This window comes from Neltuma alba, unplaced genomic scaffold (assembly GCF_004799145.2).
Source record: "Neltuma alba isolate B1F8T4 unplaced genomic scaffold, ASM479914v2 tig00012201_pilon, whole genome shotgun sequence".
NCBI lineage: Eukaryota > Viridiplantae > Streptophyta > Magnoliopsida > Fabales > Fabaceae > Neltuma > Neltuma alba.
The window spans coordinates 266,824-286,443 of NW_021636740.1; the positions used below are offsets into that span (position 1 = coordinate 266,824).

The 19,620-nt window shown below is 35.5% G+C and overlaps 4 protein-coding genes across 7 annotated transcripts; all 4 read right to left on the minus strand.

Moving 5' to 3' along the window:
- Nucleotides 1–742: 742 nt before the first annotated feature.
- LOC114724873 (ankyrin repeat-containing protein At2g01680-like) lies at nucleotides 743–3,718 on the minus strand. The gene is made up of 3 exons (XM_028911329.1): nucleotides 3,261–3,718; nucleotides 2,332–2,741; nucleotides 743–1,962 (listed from the first exon to the last, which is right to left on the minus strand). The coding sequence occupies exons 1-3, from the start codon at nucleotides 3,568–3,570 to the stop codon at nucleotides 1,087–1,089; spliced, it is 1,596 nt and encodes a 531-aa protein (XP_028767162.1). The 5' UTR covers nucleotides 3,571–3,718; the 3' UTR covers nucleotides 743–1,086.
- A 1,892-nt stretch (nucleotides 3,719–5,610) lies between these two features.
- On the minus strand, nucleotides 5,611–10,389 carry LOC114724874 (ubiquitin fusion degradation protein 1 homolog). The gene is made up of 10 exons (XM_028911330.1): nucleotides 10,297–10,389; nucleotides 9,605–9,659; nucleotides 9,187–9,264; nucleotides 8,553–8,577; nucleotides 8,429–8,461; nucleotides 8,185–8,306; nucleotides 7,950–8,080; nucleotides 7,043–7,266; nucleotides 6,290–6,540; nucleotides 5,611–6,028 (listed from the first exon to the last, which is right to left on the minus strand). The coding sequence occupies exons 2-10, from the start codon at nucleotides 9,605–9,607 to the stop codon at nucleotides 5,939–5,941; spliced, it is 957 nt and encodes a 318-aa protein (XP_028767163.1). The 5' UTR covers nucleotides 9,608–9,659; nucleotides 10,297–10,389; the 3' UTR covers nucleotides 5,611–5,938.
- A 1,647-nt stretch (nucleotides 10,390–12,036) lies between these two features.
- Nucleotides 12,037–15,599, minus strand: LOC114724880 (NADH dehydrogenase [ubiquinone] iron-sulfur protein 8-B, mitochondrial). The gene is made up of 9 exons (XM_028911334.1): nucleotides 15,481–15,599; nucleotides 14,480–14,558; nucleotides 13,962–14,040; nucleotides 13,752–13,805; nucleotides 13,573–13,664; nucleotides 13,383–13,496; nucleotides 12,789–12,856; nucleotides 12,535–12,646; nucleotides 12,037–12,420 (listed from the first exon to the last, which is right to left on the minus strand). Exons 2-9 carry the CDS (start codon nucleotides 14,531–14,533, stop codon nucleotides 12,325–12,327), a joined length of 669 nt encoding a protein of 222 aa, XP_028767167.1. The 5' UTR covers nucleotides 14,534–14,558; nucleotides 15,481–15,599; the 3' UTR covers nucleotides 12,037–12,324.
- Nucleotides 15,600–16,895: 1,296 nt separating this feature from the next.
- Nucleotides 16,896–19,160, minus strand: LOC114724857 (B3 domain-containing transcription factor VRN1-like). Of its 4 annotated transcripts, none has more exons than XM_028911309.1 (5): nucleotides 18,762–19,160; nucleotides 18,031–18,535; nucleotides 17,672–17,856; nucleotides 17,273–17,552; nucleotides 16,896–17,176 (listed from the first exon to the last, which is right to left on the minus strand). In XM_028911309.1, exons 1-4 carry the CDS (start codon nucleotides 18,840–18,842, stop codon nucleotides 17,283–17,285), a joined length of 1,041 nt encoding a protein of 346 aa, XP_028767142.1. In that variant the 5' UTR covers nucleotides 18,843–19,160; the 3' UTR covers nucleotides 16,896–17,176; nucleotides 17,273–17,282. The 4 variants fall into 4 exon arrangements, with proteins under 4 accessions (XP_028767142.1, XP_028767141.1, XP_028767140.1 ...); XM_028911308.1 differs by having other exon boundaries at nucleotides 16,896–17,200; XM_028911307.1 differs by having other exon boundaries at nucleotides 16,896–17,552; nucleotides 18,762–19,159.
- Between the last annotated feature and the right edge of the window lie 460 nt (nucleotides 19,161–19,620).

Here is a 19,620-nt window from a genome sequence, read left to right on the forward strand (position 1 = left end):
ATGAACTCATTTGTTAACATAATCTTACCAATTTTTTATTCAGTCAATTGTCTGTTAATATTTTAAGAAGAAACGATCTTATCTAAAGATAAATGAAAAAGAAATAAAGAAGAGACAAGAGAGTTTATATGCATCTTTTTGTCATTTGCACATTTGTAAGTACTTTTTGAATTTTATCGCAGGTTCCTAGAATTTAATTATCTAAACCTTTTCTTCATATTCCCCTCCCAAAAAAAATTAAATTCATTAAAAAAATTGTTTAACAATCTTCACTATTATTTCCGGTCCTTAATATAAAACCTCGTTTGACTTTTATTTTGGTCTTAATTATAAAACCCCAATCCACTTTGTCTCTCATATTTGTTCATTTTTTCCTAAGGTAATCCCTCTAATAATGGTAGTTCTAGCCAATAAACTTGATTAGTAAGAATATTTTAGGAAAGACAACACCTACTTATGACAAATAACTAACTTAACTTATTTTCTTAATCTCCTCAAATTAATCAATCAGCTCTTATAATTAGGACCGGAGGTAGTATTTCTTAAAATTTAATAACTTTCCAACTTTACTCCTATTTAATGTATATTCTATACTTAGCTTGTTCCCATGAATAATAAATAAAGAGTTTAATTGTATATTTATATGTTTAAATTAATAATGTGATTTATAAATAGGACATAAAACACTCTTAGGATTAGAGTGATGCATGTTAAAGTTTTGTTTAAAATGACACTGATTATGTTAAGCTCTGAGAACTTTTTCTTTCACATGAGATCATATCTACCAACAGCATACGCATCGGACAACCTTTTCATTCTTTCATATACAGAAACCTAAATTCAAGTCCTGATCTTCAACACTGATGATGAATAAAACACACCGAACTTCCTACTAAATAACAAAGGGAAATTAAATATGGACAGACACGTAAAACTGCTCAACATAGATCCTCCAAAAAGTGCATGCTTTCATGTTCTATACCTAGGGATCTCTCGTGACTAATTTCACATGAAAAAATTCGAAGCGGCAAGATGAGTTCCAGTTCTAAGGCAGAAACAGGGCTGTTCTGTGATGAACCATTTGGTCTAAAGAGCACAGATCTTCTCCATGTCAGAATCATATCGCTCCAAATCAGATATCTTTGCAGAGTAAGACCATGATAAAGACTTGCTTCCACTTGCTCTCTTGATGCGTCTACGTGAACCGCTGCAGAAATTAATTCCAAAATGTTGTCTAAACACAAAGTAACACAAGCTTGCTAGGGTCCCAACTAGAACTGGTGCACCAAAAATAGTTATGGTAATAGCCATCCATGTTTGATCTCCAACAACAACAAAAGTTATTGCAAGAAAAGCCCCACAAGTACACGTACATGCAGCCCACATCATCTTGTTCACCACTGAAACGACCTGCTTTTGAGCCCCAGTGTCCCATGCTACCAAAGTGATCTGAACTACAACAACAGCTAGAGAAATGAAGAGAGATGTAGCGTTTAGAAGAAAAAAAGATCTGAAAGCAACCTTATCAGCTATGTGAGCCTTCCCTGACTCGGCTCCATCCTTTATATATTGGCCAGGAAGATTGAAGATAGCCAAGAATCCTATTGAGGCAAAAAGAACAGCAACAACTGTGACAGAATTTATGGTGTTTTGAACTGCTTCTCTATGAAGTTTTTTCAGTTCCTTAGCAATACCAGACACTCTTCTGCGAGTTTTTTCATTTTGTATGAGTTGTGACTGCACTTCATGCTTTATATCACTCACAGTTCTTTTGAGTTCCATAGCTTCATCCACTTTCCCAACATGCCTGGCATACCTGGCACCACAGTCTTCAAGGGCCTCCGTGATTTCCAAAGCTGTAGCTCCATACTGCAGTTTATCTGCCAAATCCAATGCTGTTTCTTGCTGATTATTGATGGCGTTCACATCCATAGCTTTGTAGATGAGCAAAAGGCTTACTATCTGACATACAGAGAACCTTGCGTGAATTGAGGCACACATAAAGAGCAGGAGCAAAACATCATTGCAAGGAAAAATAGTACAGCTCAAGAACAGTTTGGTGATTAATAAATGCATGCAGAGTTTGTTCAAAAACCCACATGTTAAATCTACGTAACCCCTTCCCTATCAGCCAAGACATAAAATATAATCTGAAATCAAAAAAGGGAAAACACAGTAGCATGAAGTAAAGAAGCTACAGCAGGATAATGTAGAGGAGATAGCCCGTCACAGACAATCAATACAACCCTTGGAAAGATTGGACTCATTAATAGAAAAAAGCAAAAATGGTAACAAGCGTGCAACTCAGATTCAATGGAATGTGAAATTGACCTGTGAACGGCCTTTGCGTGTAGCTATGTGTAGAGCTGTATTACCCTTCTTATCACGTTCATTCAGAATAGTGGCATCAGCTTGCAATATCTCCTCCACCATTAAAGGACTCTGTCCTTTTACAGCCATATGCAGGGCAGTTTGACCTTTCTTATCTTTGATGCAGACAATTGTTGGATCTCGTTCAATAAGTTCTTTCACAATCCGAAGGAGGCCGTACCTAGCAGCGTTGTGCAGAGCAGTTTTTCCATTTTTCCTAACAATCATCATTGAACTGACATCAACATCCAAGATAGCATTCACCACGTCTAAATGGTCTTGAACAGCAGCTGAATACAAGGGGCTAGTGTTTGAGGAGTCACATAACTCACAAACTTCAGGCCAAGTACGCAAAAACTCCCTCACAATACCTGGAAAAAGATTGACAACTTTTGTGTATCATAATCGAAATCCTCGATTATCACCAACATTGCAGTAACAATTATCAAATCTGTTTTATGTATTCTTATAAAATTTGGCGTACAAACTGCAACTAACCTAGTATTATAATAACTTATATATGAGAGTCATTTTGTAAGTAATGTTAACTTAAGATCATCAAATGCATGGCATTCATCACTGTCACTTGAGCATTTCGGGAAGAAAATTATGAAAGAGAAGAAATAACATCAAAGAAGACACATCCTTGATTATTCAAGACTCAAGTAGACAAATTGCATGGTTAACCTTAAATGTCAAACGAATTAACCAACATTAAGAAACATTAAATATTGAATTATGAAAGTTAAGTCAATGCCCTCGGCAAGCCGTCTAATCCATTAATATTTTCATGTTGCCATTTAATATAGCTCAATAAGCCATCACAAAGGATTTGACACTTATGAGAACCAAAAGGACACAAACAACACACACACGCAAAAGAGGAATACCCAGATGGCCACGTTTTGCTGCTACGTGAAACGCGTTCATATCAGACTTGGACCTCATCTTCACCACTTCCAAGTCACAAAGCTTGAGTAAGTAGCTGAACACCTCGCAGAGATTATGCTCTGCAGCGATGTACAAAGGCGTCTCACCAGCATCGTTCTGTAGGCACATGAGATCAGACACCGAGAACCCATCTAAAGATTCTTCCTTTTTCAGCTGGTCAAGGATATGCGTGAGCCCATCAAGGTCCCCCGATCGAACAATAGAGAAAACAGATTGGTCTGTTATGAAGCGCAGATCCTTGGAGTCCATGAAGCAAATTTAAGTGGTCTCCTTCTAATAAAACGGCAAAAAGGGAGATGGGATTTGTAACTTATGCATAGGGTTACTTGCAGATGAAGTCTCGCTTAACTTCTTTCATTCTGTGAAACGTTGTTCTTTGGTCCAGCCCAGAAGGGAAGCAACTGCGCGTGGAAAGAAATTTAACTGTTGTTTAATTTAACGAGAGGAGAGTCGAGCACCGAATCGTGCTCTTCCAATTTGTACTATTTTCTTCGGTGGGGTCTGCTCGCAAAGAAAGTCGTGTTGTTCAAGATATTGACTTGTAGAAAGGATTGTTTCTTGTAGCAAATATCATATATTTACATTATTGTGAATTTTATTGTTAATATATCAACATATACTTATAGTTGATAGTTGTTATTCCCCATAAGTCCCAAATAATTTATCAAATATAAAATAAAAGAATTTTTTTGGGGCAAAATATAAACTTCTAGTTAAATTCAAATTTGGTACTACCTCCGGTTATAATTATAAAACCAATTGATTAATTTGAAGAGATTAAGAAGTAAGTTGAGTTAGTTATTTGTCTTAAATAGGTGTTGTCTTTCTTAAAATATCCTTGTTAATCAAGTGTATTGACTAAAATTATCATTATTAGAAGGGCTACTTTAAAAAAAATATATAAATATGAGAGACAAAGTGAATTAGGGTTTTATATTTAGGATCAAAATAAAAATCAAATAAAGTTTTATATTAAAAACCTGAGGTGAGGTAGTACTTTTTTAATTTGTATAGCAAAAATGACCCAAAAAAATCACTGAAATAGTAAAATTGCAAATGAAGACCCATAACAATATTCGTACGAGTTTTAACAACAATATTTACAAATCGATCCCTCCCTGTGTGTAATTTTTTTATTTCATGGTCTTTTTTTGCCATTTTCTCATTTGTATGCATATCTTTGTGAGGAAAAAAAATTTCAACCTCAGCTTCCTTTCATAATCCACATTTTTGAACACGTGACTTCTAATTCAAAATGGTTACAAAATGAATGTAGCATCTGGAAATTTTTTTTGGCTTATTAGTCATTTTTTATTGTAAAATACCTTTAAAAAGTTTTATGGGATCGTATTTCAAAATTGACGGATCGACCTGTAGAAAATGAATCAATGCGAACTCTATCGTGAGTATTGAATAATAATCAATATAAATAATCCATCATAAAAGAAAAAGAGTTTGCCTTTTAAAGCATTTGAGTTAGCTAACCATTTTGTCACTTCATAATAGTACGCAGTTACCACAATAAATCAAAAATTGTTATCATATAAACTAAACACATTTTTTGGACCCCAAAAAAAAAAACTAAACACATTTTCCCAAATATTACGCTAAGCATAAGAAATAAAACTTATTATTTATAACATCTAAATAATATATTTATAATTTTTATTAGTGTTCGTGTGGTGTGTCAATATTTATAGTAATTTTACCAATATACAGTATGAAACAAATTAAATAGCTCACAAATAATTGATAGACTAAAGTATAAATTTAGTCTTTTAACTTTACAAGTCTTTTAACTTTAAAAATATTTATTTGATTGTTTAACCTTAAAATCATTAAGATTCAATATATTTTTTGTAACAATTATGAATGTTTTAAAAATTAAACTTGATATGTTAGTTTTGAAAATATCTTATTAACATTTAAGATCTTAATATCATTATTTTAAAAAAAAATTTAAAGTTAAAAGACAAAAAAGATACTTTTAAAATCAGGAAACTAAATTAAAACCTTATACAAAGTTAAAAGATGAAAAATACACTTTAACCTAATTAATAAAATGGAACTCATTATTAACAAGTCAAAACCCATTTCCCCAGCCACATACAAGACCCTCCCAACTCACGTAATTTGACACATAAATATATCTATTATTAATCAAACCATATCACCAATATCTGCAGAAAGTTTATTTCTGTATCGCTTTTTTGGGATATCACATTAAGAGAATGTTTGAATGAACTTTTTAAAGATAATTTTATAATATACGAGATAAATCTGTTAGAATTGTAGGGAGTTGCCAAAGTTCCCAGTCTTCACGACATTTGAGAGCGGAAACGCAATCTTCACCTCTCACCAATCAATGTGAGAAAAGCAGCAGTGGGCAGCTTAGTGCGACCCAACACAACATGAACCATTCTTTAAAGCTTAGCTTAAAGACTCGTCAAGCGTTTCACAAGCAGGCCAGCTTCTAAGTCTCTTGTGGCATCCTAAGGTCCTATCCTTTAATTAATTACACAAGAAACAATAAATAGTTCTGCTATATCCTTTGCTCCCCACAGCATCCAATGAAATAAATGACTGTAAAATGTTAAATTCATATCATATATATTCATCAGCCTCGGAGGGAATACTTTTTCCCCGTAAAAGGCTGAAATTTTGGTTCTTCTTTCTGTTGAGATGGCTCCTGTTTCGCCTCTTTTTCCTGCTTAGTACAGAAGATGAAGAATTTAGCAGTCTGTTGATCCAGAGAAACTTGGGTGTAACTGAATTACGAAACCAAGCCAAATTATTAAGGGAGCTAAGTGAGGCCCTATTGAGATATGCCTGACATACTAACATGTCTCTTCATGATTGTTTAGAATCGTTTATAAGACAGGGTCTATATAACAATTTTTCTGGTTGATTACCAAAACGTAACTACCATCAGCAAATGATTTGCACTAATGCGAAGAACCTAAGTTACCTTTCCAGTGTCTTTAGATCGGTTGGCATTTGACCCAAACACAAGCTTCTTCTGAGATTGACCAGCATTGCTCTGGGAACTAGACGCTGCAGAAGCCAGTGGACTTCCAGTTCGAACCTCAGGTCTCCCATCCTTAGAACCCGAAGAAGAGTCTGAAGAAAGTGGATTCTTTGAGGGTTTTCCATCCAAGCGTCTCCCAGTTCCAGTAAATGGGTTGAATTTAGGCTCGGTTTCAGCCGGGGCATCCTCAACTATAAGGAGAAATAAATGGTTCTCAAATCTTCAACAAGATAGCAAATATTGCATGGCCTCATGGGGTATTACTACACATAGGTGATTCAATAGATGATTCAATTCGTCTCAGGCTAAAAAAGGAAAAATCAATTTTCACTTCAGCAATAGAATTAACAACTTGCAAACAGATGGTCAGCGGTCCCATGCATAAAAAATGAATAATTTCTCTATGCCCTTCTCCCAATACAACTCAAGCCTACAGCACTTGAGTAACGGACAGATAGATATATCAACCCTAATATACCATATAAAAGATATTCCTTATTTTAAAACGTGTAAATTATTTGCAATTTACAGAATCATTCATTTTACAAGCTTCTAAACTTGTTTAAGAGAAAATAACAGTTCCAAAATGAGACAGCCAAAAGAAAACAAATACAAATACTGAGGAGGAATCCATCCCATGAGAAACGGGGGTGATTAAGGTAGAAACAAACATTAAACAGAACAATATGGTACCTTTGTCTGATGCCTTGCTTGCAGAACGTGGTGCAGTGGGCTTCTCAGGTTCCTTGTAATCCAAGGGAGGAGCAAAGTCAACCTCACAGTCTGTCTCAATGATGCTTATTGCATCGGCAGGCTTGGTTTCTATAATATCTATGTAATATTTTTTGTTGTTGTATGCCACCATGATGCTATCTCCAGCAGTCAAGCAGGAAAAATTTCTCAAAGTTGTCTCCAGGCTGCATGGCAAAATACAGTCAAATAAAAAACAAAGTGTAAAAAAAAAAAAAAAAAAAAAAGGATAACGGCGTACCAAATAATATTACAAACTCCAGTCCGTTTCAATTTTAAAAGAACAGTTAATACTAAGAAACAGAATAGCATCATTAACGTCTAAGAGGACAATACAAAAGGACAATGCCTGAACTGAAAGCTTCAAAGCCCATTTTTATTTCATACAAAAAACAACAAAAAAAAGGACGGTAGAAGCCAACAACAGGAAGAAGCAAGATAATGAGGTAATTAGTATGAAGTAAAGATGTTGCAAGGAAGGAAACGGCTGCCTGGTAAGCTTTCTTAGAGATGTGGGAAAGACGAGGTAGCAACATAGTAGGTGAGAGTGTCGGGCTGTATGTATTGTCAAATAAAAGCTACTTCATCTCTCAGTAAACTATCATCAAACTATTGGTATACCAAGTTTTGGTTAGTTTCAGATGCGGTTTTCAAATTTTAAAATCCACCAACTAGTGCAAATTAAATTAAATGAAAAACCAAAGGTGTATGATGGATGGCGACTTGAAAAGTGAACCAAGGCACGAAAAGCATGTGTTGCACTTACTTCAAACAGCGTGGATATGTCTTTCAAAGATAATATGAATGGACACATATGACTAATCTCATAACCGCATATATAGCAACTCACATAGCTTTCGGATTGGAAATATCCAAGAAATCCTTCGTGTGGGGTTGTAACTTAACATATGTACCCTTTGGAAGTGTCACATTCTTCACTCTAACAATGTCTCCCTCTTGTAAAAGCATGTTCTCCATCATCTGCATCAAAAAAATCAAGGAGTAGTGCACAACAAAATAGAACCTCAGAGAACCATACTAGCTATAACAAGCATATCCTCAAACAATTACTTTTAAAAGCCTACCCAGTATGGCATATAAATCATGCCTTCCTCTGCAATGAATTCCAAAACCCCACAATGAGAAACTCGCTCAGCAGCATCATTCCGAAGTTCAAACAACATTGGATAATCAATATGCAAAGATGCTGCAAGATAAATTCAACATTAGCCCCCTTTCCACATCAAGTAGATGCCCCAAAAAGAAAAAGAACAGGATGAGCAGACAACATATGACAAAATTGAAGAAGATCAAATTGAAACAACAAACCTAGACGGTCAAGGGCTGAAGGAGGCATTATAACTGAAGTACAAAAAGAAATAAATTGACTTTAGCAGGAAGAAAACAATGAGATAATCCAAAAACTAGAAATTCCATGAACATAGAAACTTACTTTTGTCACCACTCTCAATTTGGGGCTGCAAGATTAATGAAGACAGAATGAAAGTAATTAGCCTCTACTTTATTCAAGTAGCACTAGGTTTTAAGAAAACTGCGACTTTTTCATATTAGCTATTATAGATTAATAATGACATTACAAGCTAATATCATCAGGCTTTTCTTTGTTCAAATTTGGTCTATTGTTTTTCAACCTTCCACTTTACCAATGCCCCTCCAAGTCTTTACTTCCAACCATGATGTTCGGCATAAGCATGCATGAATGAGAGGGAATGGTTGGGTTTTATATCAAGATGTCTTAGGGCTTGCTTGATGACTGCGCCTACCACTTCATTTCACCATATTAAATCTAAAATTATGTTCCCAATAACGCCAAACCTTTGACATCCACCCAAACCTTTGACATCTACCCAAAAGGTAAATGCTTCATTTTTGAACTTTTTATTTATGCCCACCAGAGTTCAAAGTGAATTTTGATTTAAGCTCATCAGAAGCAATATATTCAACACATTTGACACTGCCAAAATTGGAGCCGGAACTCAAGATTATCAACTGATTAAATACAAAGATTGCACATGGAACTCGAGAATATCAACTGATTAAATACCAAGATTACAAATAACGCTGACCTTTTCGATGAAAGATGCAGGGTAACATCGATATGTCTGCTCAAACGATGTCCCATGATAACCATATCCCTCAAAAAACTGCAAAGTTTACAAGTAATGAATAAGACTGAATGGATATGTTAACACAGATAATAGCACTTGTCAAGAGAGATTTTGCAAGGAAATGATGCCTAATCAGTAATATTGAAGTAATTGATATTAAGAAGTTGCGGAATAAAATGGCCCAAGACATGCGATGAGAAAAATGACTTTTCTGTTACTGATCCATCTGTCTGTTTTGATGGGGAAACCAATATTGAAGTAAGTACGCTGGTGTCCCCTGACTTTTGACTTATCTCAAGCTTTGCTTGCCCTTTCACCCCCAAAAAATAATAAGAGTAATAAATGACTTCTCTGAAACGAATATCAACCACTATACCATCTTTAATTATATAGAGATACTTTCACAGCAGTTGATCAAGCGTCCAAGCACCCTGAAAGAGGAAATAACAACGTGGCTCAAGTACCAAGGATAGCTCACAAAAATTGACAAGCCAGTTGTATGAATGTGACTGAGCAGAAGGCAAGTTAACTGACAAACAGTACCGAAGGGCAACAAAAAGTTCTTCAACTTATACAGAGAGGAAAATAGTTAACATGAATTTATTTATACTTAAAAAGTAATCTTCACTGAATTTCTAAATCCGAACCAACGAAATCAAAACTGAAAGACGAAACCTAATGCCAATTATTACTACAAGAACACGACAAAGACTGAAAGACGAAACCTAATGCCAATTATTACTACAAGAACACGACAAAGATTATAATAAATCTTGTGATACTAACACTAATCATGCTCTTATTTAGAAGGAAGAGACAGGAATCAAGTAAACCCACTTTGACAGTCCACCAAAGCGTCATTTCCGCTGCCAAAATCAAGGAGAGGCAATAGCCACAAAAGAACTGACCAGACATTAAAAAAAATTGAACTTTGAAATTATATTGGGGGTCCTCTGCTCTCCAGACAACAAAACCAGTGACAAAATGGCGCACAAACTACGAAACTATAGGGAACTAACACGATCAAAAATCAGATATGAAACAGAATAGCGGGAACCGTAACATTACCCCAAATTTGGAATTTGGAGGGGGAAGTTGTGATGTTTGATCTGGGAAGGGACAGAATTGGATTGCGTCTGTATTTGTTGCCCCGTAGCAGTCTGCAACGAAGAGGTCGATAGCTGAAACAGCAAGAAAACCAGATGCTCTCGTTACCCGCCACGTATACCAGATGTTTGGGCTTCTCATTGAATCGGGCCAATGATTTGGGCCTCTTCATATAAATTTTTTTGGGCCCATGGCCTCTTCATTTATATAATGCACACAACCAGTTCCATCAGACTTGTTACCAAAAAAACCAAAAAAAAGAATTGTTACCAAAAAACCAATGGGGGTTGGTCCAAGTGTAAGCAGTTTATATCGCTTAAGCGAGGTCTCAAATTCGAGCCTCAGCATATGCAGAAATCCCCATTAGGAGACTCACCCATCATAGTCAGGTGCGCGACGCGGGTTGAATCCAAATGTAGTCGGACCAAAGCTCCGGTGACTAGATGGGCAACCAAAAAAAAAAAAGAATTGTTACCAAAAAAAAGGTTCCATCAGAATTAGGCAAAAATTGTCACCTCATGGATGCTGACAAGGATAATGATTATCACGGTAACTGGTAAGGCTAGAAAGGAAGACGACATGGCGACATGGCCAGTGAATTGAATAATGACTAGGACATCAATGCTAGGATACGCAACATGGCTAATGACGTGGATTATGACTAGGCCAAAATGATGACCTGTTTGTTGATTGGGATGAATACCCGAATACTTACTATGACATGGTCACTGAGTTGGGTGATGACTAGGACACATGATGATGTGCTCCATGACCCTGTGCTATGTGCCTGTTAACAAAGACATGATTGATGATCTAATCAATGACATGGTTGCTAAAATAGACGATGATGCAACGTCGGTGAAGAAAGCAAGAGTTTGATTCTATGTTAAACCATACGGTCATTTCAAGGGGTTTTTTCTCAGTTTCTTTAACAGGTCTTAAAGATGAGACTTACCATTACGAAATTCACTAATTAAAATTTAGTAATTACTTTTGATCCGTGTACTGTACCCATTCCTCTTAAATTTGTCTCAATTATTGATTCAATCTCTAAAATTTAGTTTTTATCAAAATTTCTAAAGTCATAATCATCATATCTTAGGGTTTGAAGACATAATTTTAAATATGTGGTGAAACTACGAACTCAAGGATAACAACCTCTTCATGAATAGCCACAAAAAAAAAAATTGCTCGCATGATAGGGGCAAATGAACATATGAAATTTTGCACGAAACCTTCAAAATTTGATTGATAAAAATTACATTTCAATGACTAAACTGATTATGGAAACAAAATGGAGGAATCAAAAGTTTAATTATCCCATTTGTTAAAATCAGCAGAATTTGCAATTTTCAAAAAATAGACGCATCCCAGCAATGGAGCCTGACTTTCTTGCAGCAAGGTTTTATTGCCACAAAAAAACCAAGAACTCTGATCATAATGCCAAATTCACAGCTGTTTGTGATTACTTGATTTTACAAAGGACATTATGAAGAAGAAAAAATCGACCCATTCGCTGGTTTTCCTTCAGAAAGAAATTGACCATCTCTAAACTTACTCATCTTAACTCAATGCCTTGTCCTTCTCTATGCGACTATAACTTACCATGCATATCGAGCAGCACAATGGTCCGCATACAACGGCAATAACAAAGCAAATGGAAGTGCTCTTACACATCCTGAGTGGTAGTGCTTGCAGGGATCAATGAAACTTGAGCAATCAGTGGCTACATCGGTTTATTAGATTTCTTAATTCCCAACTGCATAAGGGAAATCTTATCGCCTGTTCAAAATTTCATAGAGGTCCGTCTCGGAACAATTGTACATAAACTAGCAACGGAACGGCAGATCTAATTCAATAACAAGCTACTGCAGCAACACAGAATACATGTAAGTTTTCCAGACCGTCCCCAGATCCCCAGATCCTTTATTTCTCAATACTTTTTAGTTAATATGGAACGATCATTAAAGGAACAACACAACAGAGCAATCAGCGATACAGGCTTTCAGATCTCAGGTTCTCTGCAATCTCAGTTTCCCATCGGTCCCCATTCTCAAGTAGCTTCTCTTTGTCATATAGAAGTTCCTATAAATAGTTAAACATGAAAAAATAATGAATGAGGGAAGAAAGAAAAATAATCCCATGCAGTATGCTATCAGACAGCAGTTAGAAAAATCAGAATGAAAGGGGTGAAGAAACCTCGTGAGTTTCCGTAGCAAATTCAAAGTTTGGCCCTTCAACAATGGCATCAACGGGGCATGCCTCTTGACAAAATCCGCAGTAGATGCACTTCGTCATGTCAATATCATACCTGAAAAACTTGACAATTCAGAGAGGGCAGAAAAAGGGCTAGAGGGAGAGGAGGGGTGGTTTCTTTCTTTCTGTTTTTCCCCTGGTGGTGTGTGTGTGTGTGTATGTTTGGGAGGGGTGGGGGAGGCAGGAAGGTCTTTCACCTTGTTGTCCTACGGCTGCCATCTTCTCTCTCCTCAGCTTCAATTGTGATTGCTTGTGCCGGACATATCTGATAAAATTACATTCTGTAAGTTATACAAAGATTTTACAGCAGCCAAGCCAGTATAAAGGAGTAAGGATACAATAGTACCATATACTATTAAAGACAGACTTGAGGAAAGACACATTAAATTAAAGTTAATATCATGTTATAGAAGAATATACATATTCGACAAAATAAGCACTTAAACTTTTTGACAAAATGTACAGACTTGTCGTCAATATATAACAAACAGCAAAGATTTCCAGAGACACCATGTGAGACCTAGTGACTTATTCTTTTGGATAGTACAGACCTCAGGTCTTGTTTGATCAAGACCCTTGTTGACCAGACTTTCCTTTACAAGCCTTTATCTCCTTTTTAACAGCATCAACAAAATAACCATGTACTACATAGCAATCATATCCGGGTGGTCCAGTTTTAAAGAAAAAGCAGGGAAGAAAACAATCACACAATATATGCTATTTTGCTGATATGCACTTGAAAGGACCATTGTCAAACTCAAAATTATTGCTCTAAATTTTCAAAAGCTTACAGCTTCACAGAGCTTGCAAGCAATGCATCGTTCCTCTCCAGAAGGATATCGTCGGAGTGCATGTTCACCACGGAAACGAGGGCTCAATGGGCCCTTCTCGAATGGATAATTTATCTGCATTATGAAATTATGATTGTAATTACATCCCACACAACATCTTTGACAGAGAATGACTTTAGAAGACACTTACAGTAACTTTTTTCTCAAAGAAGTATTTCAGTGTCAGACTTAAACCTCGAACCATTTCAGTGAGAAATAGTGTGTTGATGCTGCGTTCAAAGACTGCCATTGACGTCAACAATCATTCACTTATGTGACAGTAAAAAAAAGAAAACTAAAACTGAGAACACAGGGCTTTCAAATAATTACTAGAACTCCAATCCTTGGATATTTCCTTCGCAAGTTGCTCTCTTTCTTCATCATCTGCAATTTTTGCACCAGAAGGTTAAGTTTATGGATCACGCAGTGTTTGCAAATTTACACAAGAGTAGCAGATATAAACTGACAATCACAATGAAAAACTGTTTCTATGAGAATGCATAAATCATTTGCACATGCATGAATAGGATAATGACAAACCTTTTTTGGTAGAGTATGAATGAGCACTTAATTGCAAGCCATAATTTTGGGGACCTTGCAACCCTTGACCTGCCACAGCCTAAACATGAAGAATAAAAATGATGAATGCATGTTAAATATTAGTAGCCTACAAGAACAACAATTCATATATTTAGAAGCATCAACCATAACAATGATTCATTAAGTCAGAATGGCCATATAAAGGGATTAGAACCCAAAAGAAGAAGCAAGAAATTTGCCCATACTTTGGGCTCAATGAAAGTAAAGAAGCAAATGATTTTTGCCATCACAAACGTTCCTTCCATGTGAGTGTAAGTGCACTTGCAGTTTTTTTTTTTTTGGAGGGGGGGGTGAGTGATTTGGAAATAAAAAATTTTCTAACAACCACAAAATGTGTAAAATATTATAGTTTTAATTTTAGAAATAATAAGAAGCTGATTTTCAGCTAGGTTATAAAGAAGATGAGTGCACGATGACAGGCAATTCTTCTTGAATTAGGACACAATTATTTATCTCACCAATTGTCGAGAGCGAAGGGCAAGAAGTGATTTCCGAGCTAACATTGCAGCCATTATGGCAAGGCTGTTGACCGAATTTCTGTGAAATGAAAATGTTCAAGAGTTAAGGATGGCATCAAAGCTCAAGTATAGAGATGCAATTTTTGATATTAACCACAGCAAAAGAAATAAAGGATACAAAATTTCATTTTGGTTTAATTACTCTTAGTCATCATAGTTTTACACCAATTCTACATTAGCAAAAGTATAAGGACTCCTTCCAAATTGTCATGAATTTCCAAAACCCTGATCAACCAAATCGTAATAGAGTGAATCTGCTTGTGTAATTCATAAAACAGCAAATGGATATTCTTAATGCTTCCAACAATTAAGCTAAGCAATAGAAAGCCTCGTTGACTGAATCAATTACAGTAGCCTACACATCCAGAAACCTAATTGAAACCATTTGAACTCATTCACCATACAACAAAGGAGTATATCAATCAGATTCATGCTTTGCAATATGCCTGCCTTAAGAAACTTCATATAAAAGAAAAAAATTAACAATCAACAAATATGACTATAAAACTCCATTACACAAGCTATTCCTCCCTTTCAAACCACATTTCCATTAATAGATTTAGAAAATCTTCTAAATCCCTGCTGCTATTATAGAAAAAATCAATCATCAATAAACCATTCTTCTCCATTTATGTTGTTCACAGTCCCTAATTACAAAAACCTAACAAACCTAACACATAACATCTACGAACCACAGTCCCGATTCATTGGTCCCCATTTCTCACAAGAGCAAGAATACTTCGAAACCTAATTCCCCATCGCATGATTCTATCTCCCACTCAGCTTCCTTTTACAATGATTTACATCCCCTGCATCTCCCCTATTTGCATCCTTCTTCGACGGCCTCAGTTTCGCTACCCCTTTGTTCAAACCTCGACTACGAATGAGAAAAAACACAAATTAACACAAAAGGAAGAGTGGGGGGGGGGGGGGAGTGTTACCCGCAGCAAAAGCACGGCCAAAACACGGGACGGTGGCCACCGGCGGCGAACGGAGTCCTTGAGTGCGGATCGAGTGCTTGCAAGGACAGACGCTTCCTGTTTGGATCCTAGGAACTGGGAATATTGGAGATTTCAAGCAAAAAAATAAAAGTAGAATAAATCTAATGATTTAGATATTTATATTTATATTACTTTAACTTCACTCATGAAAATTAATTTTCATACGTTAAAGTATACTTTTAATCCTTCAATTTTATACAAAATTTTTTAATTTCTTAATTTTAAAAACTATATTTTAGTTTTTAACCCTAAAATTATTAGTCTTAAATAATAATTTTTTGTAACAATCATAGTTGTTTTGAATATTAAACCTAATATGTCAACACTTAGTAATATTTTATCAACATTTAGGAGTTCAATATTATCATTTTTTGTTAACAGTTTTAGGGTTAGAGGATTAAAAATTTACTTTTTAAAGTTAAATGACCAAAATAAAACCTTATATAAAATTAAAAGACTAAGAGTATATTTTAACCATTTTCATATTATTGGATTCCAACTTTAACGGTGTTTCACGTTAATAAAACATAAATTTATATTAAAAAAATAATGTAAAATTAATATTTTTGCCAAAAATTAAATAATAAACAATATAAAAATAAAAAATATCAAATATTAAATGGCTATAATAGCCTCAGGTCTTCAATATGTTTAAATAAAATAATAAAATACTCAATTTTGTTATTTATAAAATCAACATATAATTTTTTATAGTATGATTCTTTCAAAAAATTACTATGAACACTTCCAACTTTCTAAACGGATCGAGACTTTGCGAAAAAAATCTTAGATTCTCACCGACTCAACTCGATCATTTTTCATATAAATATATATATATACACTCTTCCGATTCTTAATATAAGACCTAATTATTAAGTTAGTTTTGATCCTAAATATAAACCCATTTATCATATTTATCATTTTTTTTAAATTATCCCAATGAATACTCCCTCAACCATAATCAATCCCTCAACCATAATCAAATAGAAGAGGGAAAAGAAGTATTAAGAAAGATAATTATAGTGTTTTAGAAAAAACGTGTCACATTTCTTATAATTAACTAGCTTACCTAGCTTTCTTAATCTAATCAAATTAGTTAAATGAATCTTATATTAAAAACCAAAAGAGTATATATTATATAATTGTCCATAACGAACGGATGTTTATTGTATTTGAACTGTGGATGTAGGACTATGGCTAACAAATCCTCGTTCGCGAATCCTGGAGGCGTATTTCCTGCCTCCCATAATTTCCAACGAAACAAAGTACCCCAACTTTGGCTTCTATGATGTCCATAAATATTAGCCATCATTCATCGTTTATAAGGCAGGTTAAAGAAGTCAGGACAAAAGGCATTAGGGAGAATAAGCTGCTAAATGGATTGAGCTAGTGAACATTTTCTAAAATATGATCCAGGTCCTCAGTTTCACAATCATCATCAACAAAAGTTTACTTGCACAGAACTCGCCATGAAATAACCTATACAAACAAAAAGCAAGTTCATTGTCTTTACTTGCAGAGAACTTGCCATGTAAATTGTTCACATAAAGCTGACAAATGAAACTTCACAGGCCATAGTCTTGTCCTTCCCCAGTTGTATCGTCAGACCAGAATCTCCCTCCTCCTCAGTATGTAGCTTGAGGAAGTAACATGTTACAATCTGCATGACGTTACATGTGTACTAGCCAGAATCATTAGAACAGAATCTCATAGGGGAAGAACGTTGTCATACCTTGGTATTTTCAGTCATATGGATTCCCAGAATTTCCAAAAACATGAACTAGGAAGGAGATGTTAATGGTGTTCGTGAGTTCAAAAACACACACATCACCCACTTCTAAGTTATTGTCTTTTGCAAAACAGGGCCACCCTCTATTGAGGCGGAACTTGTACTGCTTTCCTTCTTCCCTATTGCACTTCACACGCCAAGTTCTACCATCTGAAACCCGCAGAAGAACTGCTCCTTCTTTCTTCTGCTTCAAATACTGATTCACAAAATTTGCCGGTACATTCTGCAATTTTTTTAATTAGGTTAGCAACTAACAACTCAACTTTTCCTTCTTTCTTTTAGCAGAAAATTGTGGGAAAGCTAGATTCAATGCATTTCATTTGCATTTCTCTAGAAACTTACCAAAGAGCTCTTGACATATGCTGGTTGCATGACAATTTTGAAATAGGGATTTTTGGCCGTGAAAGTGTTGACTCTCTGTAAAGCTCTGTCCTTCTCATCCCAAGTCAGTGGTTTCTCCTTTTGTTTTTTAATAGCCAAGGATTTTGGACTTTTTTTAGTGGAAAAATTGCTCCTACCCGCGGTTTCTGCAGAAACGTAAGCATGAGTCTAAGGACAAGACTAACGACAAAACTCACAGACAATTTTTCATGTTTGCTATAAAGAAGAACACGTTATAGCTCCTTCAAGTGTTGTCCCTGATAGATCATAGTAAAATATGACATCATAATGATAGACGACAAGAATAAAACAGGAGCTACCTTCTGATTCAAGCTTGATAAGATTCGGTTCTGCTTTCATGGACAATAGCTTATTCCCATCTGAGTGCATTTTTTTCTGATTAGACGTCCTTTCAGCTTCTTCAGCTCTAATTTTCTTGCAAGGGCGAATAGAAGATGATAATGGCGGTTTTCGGCTCATTACTTTAGGCAGAGGAGGCTTCTCATGCAAGATTTCAACTGAATCAGAATCATCATTAATTTGTTGGATGTTTCTACGAAGAGGGTAGTCTATTTCTAATGCACTCTTGTCAAAAATGTTCACATTAAAGTAACAAGTTCCAGTTCCCTCATATTTGAACACCACCAAATGGCCGTGATCTAAAGAGTAGTATCTGACAACTTCATGCCAACCCTTCTCAAACCAAACCTCACCATTTTCATATTTTGCCCAATGTATTTCCCATTGAGTTCCATCTGGAGGCCTCAGACAAACGGGATTTTTCATGCCACCTCCATATTTTTGTATAAAATTGTCTGGCACTTTCTGAAAAGAATCTGTTGTTAGCATTACAGTATACATATATACACACACCATGAAGTTCAACGACCAGTCAAATGGTTTTATACAGTATTCCCAGCAAGAAGACTGAAATTGTTAGTTATTACTTCCATCAGAGATCGAAATAAGTTGGTGTTCTGTAACCCGAAACAAGGGTCCGAAGCACAAACCTGGAAGAACAATATAGGGATAGATTAAGAAAAATACTTACAAGCTTTCCTTCTTGAAGAGAATATTCGAGAATGATCTTGAAGAAATGGATAGCCTTGCATGGGTGACATTGAGAAGCCATGGACGATATTGAAGCCGGGAAGCAGTTCTTCACAATTGTTTACACCGAGAAAATGCAAGAGAGGTGTATATTTATTAAGCCGTGATAACCCACAACACATAATGATAAATGAATACGCATATGGGTGAGATTGCAGGCTCTTGAGCTTCTCTATTTCCAAGAGGCAAAAATCATGCTACAAATGGACGAAAGGAATTGGCATTCAGCTTTTATTTCTCAGAAAATTTGTGGGAACTATAAATGAACGGGTAGCTTTTTAGGAATGCTGGCTCCTAACCGCTAGGCTCGTAGGGAAAGGAAAAACCGACATGTCGTGTTAGTACGAAAAAGAGATTTGGATGAACTACGTCGGCAGAAGGTGATGGGATTAATTAATTGAATTGTTTTGTGTGGTCTATTTTCACGTATGGATCATGTTTTCTTTTTTGGGGCTTTGAAAATGGAAACGACTCGTCCATCTCCAATGAACCAAGGTATTAGTGCAGTCTAGTCCAGATTGGTACCTTTTCTTAATTAATTGGCCAAAAATTCACATATTTTTAATGACGATTGATTTTACAGCAAGACTTCATCAACATGCCATCCCATCCAATCCTCAAATGATTCGGCATCGTTTCACTATTGACAAGATTAAATAATTATTTTACGTAGTACTATGAATCAGCATCATTTTAGTTATCAGTAATCATAGCGGGGAATTTATTATGCTATAAATCATAATTCATAAATCATCAGTTGTTATTATTGTTGAGAAATCAGATAGAGATGGTTATTGGGT